This window comes from Triticum urartu, chromosome 4 (genome assembly GCF_003073215.2).
Source record: "Triticum urartu cultivar G1812 chromosome 4, Tu2.1, whole genome shotgun sequence".
In the NCBI taxonomy this organism is placed as follows: domain Eukaryota; kingdom Viridiplantae; phylum Streptophyta; class Magnoliopsida; order Poales; family Poaceae; genus Triticum; species Triticum urartu.
The window spans coordinates 584,648,678-584,661,116 of record NC_053025.1 but is presented as its reverse complement, the minus strand read 5'-3'; the positions used below and the strand labels follow the sequence as shown (position 1 = coordinate 584,661,116).

The 12,439-nt window shown below is 52.6% G+C and overlaps 2 protein-coding genes across 2 annotated transcripts; one reads left to right on the top strand and one right to left on the bottom strand.

Moving 5' to 3' along the window:
• The first annotated feature begins 3,758 nt into the window (after positions 1 to 3,758).
• LOC125552899 (embryonic protein DC-8-like) lies at positions 3,759 to 5,529 on the top strand. Its single transcript, XM_048716614.1, has 2 exons — positions 3,759 to 4,164; positions 4,261 to 5,529. The coding sequence occupies exons 1-2, from the start codon at positions 3,843 to 3,845 to the stop codon at positions 5,370 to 5,372; spliced, it is 1,434 nt and encodes a 477-aa protein (XP_048572571.1). The 5' UTR covers positions 3,759 to 3,842; the 3' UTR covers positions 5,373 to 5,529.
• A 1,738-nt stretch (positions 5,530 to 7,267) lies between these two features.
• Positions 7,268 to 10,513, bottom strand: LOC125552900 (major facilitator superfamily domain-containing protein 12-like). Its single transcript, XM_048716616.1, has 10 exons — positions 10,379 to 10,513; positions 9,652 to 9,864; positions 9,498 to 9,567; positions 9,183 to 9,379; positions 8,988 to 9,063; positions 8,712 to 8,795; positions 8,546 to 8,625; positions 8,323 to 8,449; positions 8,116 to 8,175; positions 7,268 to 8,029 (listed from the first exon to the last, which is right to left on the bottom strand). Exons 2-10 carry the CDS (start codon positions 9,816 to 9,818, stop codon positions 7,487 to 7,489), a joined length of 1,404 nt encoding a protein of 467 aa, XP_048572573.1. The 5' UTR covers positions 9,819 to 9,864; positions 10,379 to 10,513; the 3' UTR covers positions 7,268 to 7,486.
• Positions 10,514 to 12,439: the final 1,926 nt, after the last annotated feature.

Below are 12,439 nucleotides of genomic sequence, written 5' to 3'. Positions count from 1 at the left end.
GTGTATCTGACATATCCTGTCCAGGATTTTATTTAGGTTGGATGGATCGTCCCTGTTATCCTGAGGGGGCGATTTTTCCTGATTTTGTCGTGAGCCTTTGAATCCGGCATTGACTGCCGTGCTCTTCGGACTTTTGTCCTTAGTCCGGCGACGGTCCTTGTTGCGTCGCGGTTTTCCGTTTCCATCCCTAGTTTCGGATGTACTTGGTTCGCTGGGGCTGCACCTTGCCAACCAGCTGTCCTCCCCTGCACAAAAGCGGGTCATGAGGCTTGTTAGTGCGGCCATTATTCTTGGCTTTTCTTGGCCGAGGTGTTTGGCGAGCCATTCGTCTCGGACGTTATGCCTGAAAGCTGCTAAGGCTTCGGTGTCCGGACAGTCGATTATCTGATTCTTTTTAGTGAGGAATCTATTCCAGAACTGCCGAGCTGATTCTCCGGGTTGTTGAGTTATGTGACTAAGATCGTCTGCATCCGGAGGACGGACATAGGTCCCTTGAAAGTTTGCTCGGAAAGCATCCTCGAGCTCTTCCCAGCTTCCAATTGTGTTTTCGGGAAGGCTTTTAAGCCAATGCCGGGCTGGCCCTTTAAGCTTAAGGGGTAGATATTTTATGGCGTGGAGATCATCTCCTCTAGCCATGTGTATGTGGAGGATATAATCCTCGATCCAGACTCCAGGGTCTGTTGTTCCATCATATGCCTCTATGTTTACGGGTTTGAATCCCTCTGGGAATTCATAGTCCAGGACCTCATCGGTGAAACATAGGGGGTGTGCGGCGCCCCTGTATTTGGGTGTGCCGGATTCTGATGATGGCTTCATAGCGTTGCTTACAAGAGCTTGCTTTCTTGGCCCATAAATGGACCTGACTGGGCCATGATGCGAATCCTTAAGTGGGTCGCATGCCGATTTAGGTGCGGTGCCGCTTGCCGCTTTATGGGGTCGTCTATCCAACCGTGTGGCTTTTTCATTTTTTGAATGCGAGGGCTCTAGGGCCTCTTCGTCGAATTCAGGCAGTAGCTTTCTTTTCGGATAGCTTTTAGTGCGGCGACTGTTGCCGTACTTATCTGTGGTATTGATTACTTTGCTCCATCTAATCCGGAGTGCGTCTTCTGCTGTTTTTAGCTTTCGCTTCTGCTTTTTTAGGCTGCGTGCAGTTGCAACGAGCCTTTCGTGGAGATTCTTCTGCTCCATAGGTTTATTCGGCGTGAGGTCGTCCGGAATGCCGTTTTCGCCGGGGGAGGGATGTTCGGTTTCTCTATCCGTGTTGCCCTGTTCGGACGGTTGCTCTAAGGCCTGCTCGTCGTCTACCGGCTCGTCCTTCTCTACGGCTGGGTTTTTGTCGAGGCGGGGCTTGGGTCGGCGTTTACGCCGACGCTTTGATTGCTTTTCGGGGGGTCGATCTCCCGTCCCATCCCCTTTTTCCTCGTTGTCGCTTCCTTTAGGGGTATCCACCATGTACACATCGTGAGATGAGGTGGCTGTCCAATGCCTTATGGGCGTTGGTTCGTCGGCATCTCCTGCATCGTCATCCATGCTGTCGATGTCTCCTGAGTCGAAGTTGAGCACGTCGCTTAAATTGTCGACAGTGGCTACCAAGTGGGTGGTGGGTGGGCTTTGAATTTCTTCATCGTCCGTATCCCATCCTCGCTGACCGTAGTTCGGCCAGGGCTCTCCTGATAAGGAGAGAGACTTGAGAGAGTTCAGGATATCGCCACAAGGCGAATGCTGAAAGATGTCTGCGGTGGTGAACTCCATTATCGGCGCCCCATCGGATTCGATTGGCAGGGGCGCGGGGGGTTCGGAGTCCGGGGAGGAGTCCGGATCCTCGGAGTCACGGGTCGTGTAGAGTGCGGGGCTAGCGTTCGGCTCGATCGCTTTCGGGATCGCAGCCCCCGAGGTGACGTCCAACCGCTCATCCTCAATTGGCGCAATGGGCTCCGAGTTAGGGGTCGGAACCGATGCGTGTGCGGCCTCCAGGACACTGTCCGGGGGCAGAGCTAGATCATGCCCCTCGAGATAGTGCGGCGCACTTGGCCGTGGCTCGAGCCCGTCGAAGATCAAGTCTCCGCGGATGTCAGCCGTGTAGTTTAAGCTTCCAAACCTGACTTGATGGCCAGGGGCGTAGCTTTCGATCTGCTCCAGGTGGCCGAGCGGATTGGCCCGCAGAGCGAAGCCGCCGAAGACGAAGATCTGTCCGGGGAGAAAAGTCTCACCCTGGACCGTATCGTTGTTGATGATCAAAGGAGCCATCGGGCCTAAAGGCGACGACACAGAGGAACTCTCAATGAAAGCACCAATGTCGGTGTCAAAACCGGAGGATCTCGGGTAGGGGGTCCCGAACTGTGCGTCAAAGCCGGATGGTAACAGGAGACAAGGGACACGATGTTTTTTACCCAGGTTCGGGCCCTCTCGATGGAGGTAATACCCTACTCCTGCTTGATTAATATTGATGATATGGGTAGTACAAGAGTAGATCTACCACGAGATCAAGGAGGCTAAATCCTAGAAGCTAGCCTATGGTATGATTGTTGTGTATGGAGTTGATTGCCTACGGACTACAACCCTCCGGTTTATATAGGCACCGGATAGGGTTAGGATTACACAGAGTCAGTTACAATGGTAGGAGATCTTGAATATCCGCATCGTCAAGCTTGCCTTCCACGCCAAAGAAAGTCCCACCCGGACACGGGACGAAGTCTTCAGTCTTGTATCTTCATAGTCGAGGAGTCCGGCTGAAGGTATAGTTCGGCAGCCGAACACCCCCTAATTCAGGACTCCCTTAGGCAGATTGGCGAATAGGGGCCGAGGCCCAATATGAGGCAATGACTGACCTACAGGGCGGGTTTTAGGCCCAACCTAATTCAAATATAAAAAGCGAAGGACGAGGAAAAGATGTGCACACCGAAATTACTAGTGGAACATGGTCCAAAATGAAACAAGTGAGACTAGACACCGGAGAGTCTTGGGAAAATTTGATCCCAAGAGTCGTGTACTTATTTATTTCTGTTAACCAAACGTCTAAACTTAAAAAAAATCCGATATATTTCTATCCTTATTTTTTGTTCATGCATTTTTATCTTATTTCTGTGTTTTTCTCTTGCTACAATATTTTAGAATCGTACAAACCAAATAAGCCCCAAGTGCTCCTTTCATTCAAAAGAACTGTATAAGGTTTTTGGAAGATTTAGACCCATATTAATTTCTCAACAAAAGCCGTTAGATTTTTAGGATTAGGATGGGTACTTAGGAAAGATTGCCTTTGTTCTCAAAAAAAAGAGCAAAGATTGCTTTTGCATCCCATTTTGAGCGAGAATTTTCATCCACTTAAACCTCATTCTGTAATTCATGAGGTTTTCCTATGTCATTACATACAAAATTCCCGTGTTTTCCAAATCATATAAAAATGTAAGTTGACATACAATTGTGTATTATCCCGCATTTCTTTTCTACTATTCCAGAAATCATGCGAATCAAAAGCTCGCAACGGTCCGTCGTGTCCGCACACACGCGAGGTTCACCTGGACAAAGAGAAGGCGCCGAAGCGACTAGAAGCAGGTTGCGAATTCAGAGCCATCGCCTCCCGAGTTCCGACGGCCGCGTGTGTGCCGACTAGAGCAAGACGACGACGTGTCTGGGCTACGTGACACCCTGCCCGGACACCCGTCGCCGCGCCACCCGCCTCGCCCGCACCAACCCCTCCACGCGTCCGCCCCCTCCCGCCCCATAAAACCCCGCGCCGCGCCACAAAACCCAAACCCGATCACTCCTACTGATTCCCTCGCAATCCTCCATTCAGAGCACGCAAAGCACACAACACGAGCAGCTCGGGACAATCAATCCAATCAATGGCGGTGTCGAAGAGGCTCGCGGCGGCGGCGCTGCTGGTGCTGCTCGCGCTGGCGGCGCCCGCGGCCGCCAAAACGACGCGGGAGGCCGCCGAGGCGGCGTCCGCGGCGAAGACGACGCCGGGCGGCGCGGAGGTGGCGCCGGGCAAGGAGGAAGAGTCGTGGACGGGGTGGGCCAAGGACAAGATCTCCGAGGGCCTCGGCCTGGACAAGATCTCCGAGGGGCTGGGGCTCAAGCACCACGCCGACGAGGAGGAGGCCGCCCGCAAGGCCGGGCACACCGTCAAGTCCGCCCGCGAGACCGTCCAGCACACCGCCTCCGGTACGTATGCGTGCTCCCGCGCAGCCGCGCTCGGCACGCTGTTCATCCTGAATGACACTGATGCTGATGACGGTCGTTGATTTGTGTGTGTTGCAGAGACGGGGAGGCAGGCGAGCGGCAAGGCTTCGGACGCCAAGGAGGCGGCGGAGCAGGCGGCGACCGGGGCGGCCAACAAGGCGGGGCAGGCCAAGGACAAGGCGGCGGAGACGGTGAAGGGCACGGCCGGCGAGGCGTCTAAGAAGGCGGAGCAGGCCAAGCACAAGACCAAGGAGACCGCGGAGGCGGCCGCCAAGACTGGCGCCGAGACGCACGAGCGGTCGAAGCAGGGCAAGGCCAAGGTTGAGGAGACGGCCAAGGAGAAGGCCGGACAGGGGTACGAGACTCTGAAGCAAACCAAGGACGCGGCCGCCGAGAAGGCCGGCACCGCCAAGGACACGGCTGCGGAAAAGGCTGGCCAGGGGTACGAGACGCTGAAGCAGTCCAAGGACGCCGCCGCGGAGAAATCCGGCGGCGCCACGCAGACGGCCGCGGAGAAGGCAGCGGCAGCCAAGGACGCCGCCGCGGAGAAAGCCGGTGGCGCCACGCAGACGGCCGCTGAGAAGGCAGCGGCTGCGAAGGACGCAGCCGCGGAGAAGGCCGGCGCCGCCAAGCAGACGGCAGCAGAGAAGGCAGCGGCAGCGAAGGATGCCGCCGCTGAGAAGGCCCGCGCCGCGAAGGACGCGGCGTGGGAGACGACGGAGTCCGCCAAGGACGCCACATGGCAGGCGCAGGAGAAGCTGAAGCAATACAACGACGTCGCGTCGGAGAAGGCCGCGAACGTGAAGGACGCCGCTGCGGAGAAAGCCGGCGCGGCCAAGCAGACGGCCGCGGAGAAGGCAGCGGCAGCGAAGGATACCGCCGCGGAGAAGGCCGCGGCCGCCAAGGATGCCGCGTGGAAGAACGCCGAGGCGGCCAAGGGCACTGTCGGGGAGAAGGCAGGGGCGGCCAAGGACGCCACGTTGGAGAAGACGGCGTCGGCTAAGGACGCCGCGTGGGAGACGGCGGAGGCGGCCAAGGACACGGCCTGGGAGACGGCGGAGGCGGCCAAGGGGAAGGCCAACCAGGGGTACGAGAAGGTGAAGGAGAAGGTCGGGGAGGTGAAGGACAAGGTCACCGGCGCGGCAGCCGACGGCAAGGGCAAGAAGCACCGCAAGGACGACGAGCTGTGAATGAGCACCACCCCTCTGCATTTCTTGCCACAGTTCTTCTTCCATGAATGTTTTCAGTGTTCGAGCTAGTCTTTTTTTCCTTGTGCTGTTCCTCTTGTACAATAATGTGACCATCTGTAGAGAACCCTCCACGATCAAACAAGTTCCTTTTGAAAAATTTGTTGTCCTGAATCTTTTTACAAATTTGATCCTTCTGAATTTTGAGTATTACAAAAAAATTACCACATTTCGTTGAAGCGTGTCTACGAGCATAATTGGTTTGCTGCCAAAAATTGGCATGCCAATGTCTGGCATTGTGCCAAATATAGTCAACTAATTGGTTGACTAGGAGTTGTTTTGCCTCTCTCACATAAAGTTGCCAATAGTTGGCAAGTCTTGGTATTACTAATAGTTGGCAGCGTCAACATTTGGCAAGCCAAATATTGGTAGCAAACCAATTATGCACCATTTTACAATTTTGTGCCGAAAACTATCACTGTTTGACTAATATTTGACTAAAAATTGCCTTATCGGGAAAGTGCCCAATTCGCCTTTTCTAAATGAATAACCCAGGGTGACCGTTATTACAAATGGGGCCCACACGTCAACCCTCTTCTTCCTTATCTCTCTTGTATTTTAACAAACACCTTGTGTTGGAGCTCGTCCGGCCGTTTCCGGTGATGGCTGCTCGCGCGGCTAGGCTCGTTCGAGAGCGCGCGGTGCGCCGTGTCTAAAGGTGACAGCGGCTGGTGCTTGGGCGGCCTGTAGCGGCAGTGGCAAGCTCAAACGGCGGCGGAGCTCGGCTGTGCACGGGTGACGGCGGCAGAGCTCGGCTATGCACGGGTGTGGGGTCGTGGCTGGCTGGCAAGCAAACTAAGCGGCATTACTAGTTTTTGGGAACGCAATGAGCGCACGTATGCAACGGGTTCGAGCAGAGGAACTCTGGAGCATGGAGCTCGTTGCCTCGTCGGTCATGGCGGCGGCCAGAGCTCGGAGCTCGTGGAACGATGACTACGGAACCAACGCGACAGCTAGAGCAGAGGGAAAAGATGGAGAAGCTCATAACGTATCATATGGCGTCGGCTTCGAGGTCGAGGAGGACGAATCGACTATTTTGGTCTTCGGGTGCCGGCGAGGAAGACGGCTTCATTCGGTTGGTGCAGTACAACCGCGGACGAGTTCTTCCGTGGAGATGACCGGCGCGAGGTGGCGGATCTTCTGGACATGAAGAATGGACGGGGGACGGCCGGTGGCCTCATCGGCGCAAGGAGGAAAGCTATTGTGCGGCCGCATCTGGAGAGGCGAGCCATAGGGAGGCGGCCTGGGCCTCCCCATGGCGCGACCTGCAGGTGCGGCGAGACACCGGGCGGCGGCCTGGGCCTCCCCACAGCGCGTCCCGGCCGTCAGTATTCCGGCGGCGTATCCACCAACGGCCTGGGCAGAGCGGCGCGAGCGGTAAGAATTGGTTAGGTGATGGGTTAGTGGGTAGGTTAGGAATGGGTTAGTGGTTTGTTAGGATTAGATGGGCCACTGTTCACAGGGCCCGCGTGGTTAGATTAGCCTAACTAGTTGCATTTAGTATGTGTTTCTCAGAAAAAAATGTAATTAGTATGTTCATTAGAAACTTGAGAAATTTTACCAACACTGACATACGGGCCCCACATGTCATAATGGTCAACGTAACGGTCAATCTAACGGAGTTGACTACTGTGCCATGTCATCGCCTACATGTGGGCCAACCCTGTCATAATTATGTTTAATTTCGGTCACGCAATTACTAGTGTTTTTGAGGAAAAATTAGTCAAAAAGTGGTGGTTTTTGGCATAAATTTGTCAAGTGGTAGTTTGTAGGCACGATTTGACGAAATGTGGTAGTTTTTTATTAAATACTCCTAAATTTTATTATGCGCCTGAAACTTCACTCAAAATTGGAGCTGGGACTGTCTGATGGTATGTGATAAACAACTGACGAGCATCTTCCCAAATCTAATTGGAAAGAGCTGCATTACACGATTACCACCGGCATGTCGACGATGATGGTACATCTTATCTTACCTTCCTTTTTCAAATCTAATTGAAAAAGGATCAGCATTTCCCAAATTCTTTCCCACATACGAACAGAGGGCGGGAACTGATTCAGACGAGGAGCGGAGCTTCCAGCGCGCCGGCGGCGGCGGAAGCCCTGGCCCTCCGGTCGGCGCGGGCAACGTCGTCGTCCTGCAGCCTGAGGGTGGAGGCGACGACGATGGCGAGGATGGCGAAGCAGGCCGGGATGAGCCCGGTGCCGTACCTGCTGACGGTGTTGAGCCCCCGTTCCTCGCCGCAGCTGGAGGCGACGTCGTAGGACTCGAGCACGAAGAGCGCGAGGCCGCAGGACATCTTGTCGAGGAAGCTGAGGGAGCCGTAGACGAAGGCGCAGCCGTTGAGGTCCTCGCCGACCAGCGCGCTCTCCAGCCCGATGGTGGTCACCATGACCAGCGCGTTGGCGGCGCCGATGACCACGGCCAGCGGGTACATGAGGTTGTGCATCTGGCTCGGGAGGAGGAACACCGCCGCGCCGGAGATCACCCACAGCGTCGCCCCGATCGTCAGCAGCGACTTGAGCCGCCGGCTGTTCCACCTCATCTCCTGGAGCACCACGGAGACCAAGAAGCTGCAGCAGAATATGATGGCCGGAATCTGCAGAAACCCGTCGTCAAAGATCAAACGCTTGAACCAAGAAGATCACGGTACTCAAATTGGTGGTGATGAACTGAAGAACTTACGGTGGCTTTGGAGTATTCGTTCATCTTCAGATCTCTGGTGACGTAGAACGCGATGAGCGACTGCAAACCACAGAACAATAGTGTTCATAATCCAAGTTCATCACACCATGATGCCGAAGCAAATCTTCAGAAATCAAATTCCACCAGAAATGATCTTCACCAAGAACATCTAGCCTAGGGCGATTAGAGAGCAGGGTGTAAGTTAACCTGAGAGACGTTGGTGATCAATCTGGCAAGCATGTAGAGGAGGGCGACTTGGTAGTAGAGGGTCTTGTTGAACCAGTAGCTCCACGCGATCCGAGCCCGTTTCTTGCAGTTAGGCTCGCACTTCAAGCTGCAAGCAACACCATAAGAAGATTTTCTTTCAGAAAACACTGTTTATGTGCACATTCTGAACTGCTATTTTTTCAGTCTCAGCAAGTCAGCATACGTGGGCTCTTCCGTTCCAGCGTGGAACAGCACGAGGAAGCAGCACCCCACGAAGATGGACACGTACGCGATCCACTTGTACTGCGGGCGAAGATAAAATCACGGTGAATCGTTTGCTCACAAGCTACTGTTATGTTAGAACTCAAAGCTGATTTGGAGAAGGTTACCTGAACAACAATGTCCGCACATGTCTTTGCCTTCACTATTCCAAAGACTGCCAACGCGATGCCATATAGACCAAGATTAGCCACCTGTAATTTGTCACACTCACTCACTGTCAGCATATTTTTGTTTCAGGGTCACGTTGTGACAGGTATATACATAATAGAGATCATAGAACAGGCAAGCATGTTGGCACGAGATGAGGCAGTGGCGTGAAGCAAAGAGAAAGCAGACAAGTCAAGAAAGATGGCCGTGCGTGCATGGTCGTAGGAAGGACTCACCATGGTGGAAGCGTTTCTGCAGCTCGCCATGGCCACCCGGCTCGTGGGGTTGGATGTCATGCAGTTCACCATCGACCTGAAAGGCAGAAGGATTGGGAACACAACCAAATATCAGTAATGTTCAAAACACTTGTCAGATTGTAAAATGTTCGTCAGTCAAAGTTTGAAGGAGGCAAAGCAAGGACGTTTGCTCACATGTGGGAGACCTGCGTGGCCGCCCAGCCGATGTTAAAGACGGCGGCGAAGAAGCTGTAGCCGATGGTCCTGACGAGGTAGGAGTCGGTGCCCAGGATGGTGCAGAGGAGGCACCCGCCGAAGACCGAGGAGAAGGAGATGCCGACGAGGACCGAGCCCCCGATGTGCCACAGCTTGAAGCGCCCGAACCGGTCGATCTGCGGGAGGTGATCAAACAGCACACGTTGTTCAGGCGCCATTGTTCATGGAATCATGGTTCTCACTGTCGACCGGCAAGAACACGAAGTTTCGATCGAGTTGGATTGATTTCTGTACCATCTCCCCGGCGACGATGGTCATCAGCCCATCCGCGACCTGGCCTGAGAGCATCACGATCGCTGCGTCCCTGCAAGGCATGAACGATCAGGTCAGGGTCAGAAGATATTTATGCTGATGAAAATGGCTGCATTGGTTACTGCAGCAGTAGTACCTTGGGGCGAGGCCGATCTCTTGGAGGAAGAGGAGGAGGTAGGTGAACCAGCAGGCGGAGGTGATGTCGTTGAGCATGTGGCCGACGCCGTAGGACAGCACGGGCCACCGCCCCAGCGGCTCGGCGACCTCCACCTCCTCCTCCGCGCCGCACTTGCCATCAGCCATGGCTCGGTTCGGAACCTCTGCTACGAACCAAGATTCTGAATCACCCCTGCGAAAACCAAAGCCGAAGCTGTGTCATCTACTACTGCAGCTGCTAGTCGCCCACAGACCAGACCAGACCAGACGAGAGCAGGCGTTATTTAAAGGCGCTTCAGCGGAAGAGCTAGCTTTGGAAGGGAGGGATTCGTGTGGCACGGAAGTTTCGGCGGGGTTCGAGGGCGTGAATTTGGGGAGTAATCAAAATGTTGCTGGAATAACAAGGCAAGAAGTAGTACTAGTTCGCATAGCTGTAACCGATATTATGACAATAAGGAAGGAAAGTGGTTCGCAGCAGCGCGACACACACAATGAACGAATGGACGGTAAACAGTCGGCCTCAACCCAACCCGTCCCTGAATCCCAGCAGCGAACTCGCATCTTTCTAAGAAAAAACTTCCCGGAGAGAGAGGACGAATCAAAGACAGAACCAAAGCATTCGTCGAAGGAACGAACGAGCCATGGCGGGGCCTGAGGAGGCGCCGCGCGCGCAAGAGGGGGGAACAAGAGCGGCCGCGGGCACGTACCGGGCGCCTCCGACGTCGGCCGGGAGCGAGAGGTGGAGGCGGCCGGCGAGGCGAATGATGGCTTGGTCCGATGAGCAGGCAGGCGGTGGTATTTATAGGACGTAGCTGGCGAGGCGAGCGAGTGGGGGGAAGGGGGGCCCCGACCTGGGGTGGGGAAGGAGGGCGACGGCGCGGTCGACGCCGCCCGCGCGCGGTCGTCAGTGCCGCCACAGGACAAAGACGATGCGATTTCTTTAGGTTTTTCCTCCGCCTTCCTTTTTTTTCTTACTGGAAACGGGCCGTTCAGACTCCGGTCCGCCCTCTCCCCGGACCGGCGTTTCGGCCTTTTTTACCTCGGCTGCATGGATGGTCAAGCAGTGTTAATTCCTTTCTTTCTCTACACTTACAGTATTAATTCTGTCTTTGTTTGGGGTTCTTCTTCTCTTCTTTTTTTTTCAAGGGTTGTTTGGGGCTGTTCTTGGAGTCTTGGACTCTCTCCCGCGCTTGCTTGCTTCCTGATCCATGGCGCCAGTCGGACACAAGCAAAGCTTGCGTGCCTTTGGGACCGGCTGCCATTCATCAATGCAAAAGATTTGTTGTATATCTACTAGTACCTATTGTATATCATCATCATTCATAATAATCATAAATACAGTACTATTCCCTCCGTTTGTATTTACTCCGCCTATTAGTTTTGGTCAAAGTTAAGCTTTACAAACTTTGACAAAGTTTACAGACATAAATATTAACATATACAACAACGAATCAATACCATTAGATTCGTCGTTGAATGTACTTCCACGTCATATAGATTTGTTATGCTAAATATTTGTATTCTTTTCTGTAAATTTGGTCAAACTTTACAAAGTTTGACTTTAGTCAACTCTAATATGCGGAGTAAGTAAAAACGGACGGAGTATATGTTTTGGCCAAGAACGAACAATACACTGCTTGGACAGCTATTGAACCCAATCCTAAGAAAGAATCATGCACTGCATGTGGTGATGTCTTGTGTCATTGGCAAATTAATAGCAAGCTCGGCAAATTGTTTTTTCATGGGTTTCCATGAATAGCTAAACCGCTAGAATACGAAAACATACTACTGTATGGCACTTTGCTATTTGGTTTATGGATGGAATTCGATCCGAGTGTGGAGCAAAATGAATAGCCTGATTTCCGTTACGTATCATACGATAAACAAAGTGACACGAGACGACTATCGTCGGCATAGTGTGTCGTTGATGTATTGACATGTACGAATTAGTTAGGTGAATCAACATGCATGGATCCAATTGTGTGTGAAAAGGCATTGGTACGAGTAGATCGCAAAGGCCCATATAAGCATGCTTGGATGGTGGCCATGGCGAAGTTCGTAGCTACTACAACGGTGCTTGGTTGTGGAAGAACTTCGGCAATGGCCTCCGGGTTATGGGTTGGTAGTCAAGTGCGAGATGACGCTTAACCAAACAAGACATGTAGGTATGCAACAGGACCAGGTGCAAAACACGCTTGGTGTTGTGTAAGCACAATATACATATACATCCAATGTATTATATGTGTGTAAGCGGTGTATCGTGTGGTGGAAGCAAAATTTATATCTCGGTGCCACATCATTTTTCAGTCGTGTCATGGACGGATCTAGTGGTGGTGCCATGGGTGCCGTGACACTCCCTATTAAAATGCAAAATGGTCTATAATATATAGTTAACACTAGAGATTGTGGTTATGTTTAAATCAAATGGTACTATTTATATTGTATTTTTTTTCACAAAAATTGAGCATGTGTATTATAGTTATGTTGTCTATACACCAAATATGTAAATTGAGGTAACCTTGGTGCTAAAATTCTAGGCCCGCACTATATCTATGGCATCCTTCTAATGGACAATTATGGTACTCAATCCAAAAAAGTATCATTTATTGCATGCAGTGACATCATCTCTTATGTCATCGATGAATTAACAACAAGCTTAGCAATTTTAATGCGTTTCCATAAATAGCTAAATTTTAGAATAAGATTTACATATGGCAGTTTGCTTGTCTATACAACGTATGTAAATTGTGGCACCTAAAATTCTAGGC

Bases quoted from the DNA above. Each gene is read 5' to 3' on its own strand.
- LOC125552899 (XM_048716614.1), top strand. From the start codon at position 3,843: ATGGCGGTGTCGAAGAGGCTCGCGGCGGCGGCGCTGCTGGTGCTGCTC. The intron at 4,165-4,260 runs GTACGTATGCGT...TGTGTGTTGCAG, and splicing joins CGTCCAGCACACCGCCTCCG to AGACGGGGAGGCAGGCGAGC.
- LOC125552900 (XM_048716616.1), bottom strand. From the start codon at position 9,818: ATGGCTGATGGCAAGTGCGGCGCGGAGGAGGAGGTGGAGGTCGCCGAG. The intron at 9,064-9,182 runs GTGAGCAAACGT...TCTGCCTTTCAG, and splicing joins GCCACGCAGGTCTCCCACAT to GTCGATGGTGAACTGCATGA. The intron at 8,176-8,322 runs GTTAACTTACAC...TGTGGTTTGCAG, and splicing joins TGATCACCAACGTCTCTCAG to TCGCTCATCGCGTTCTACGT.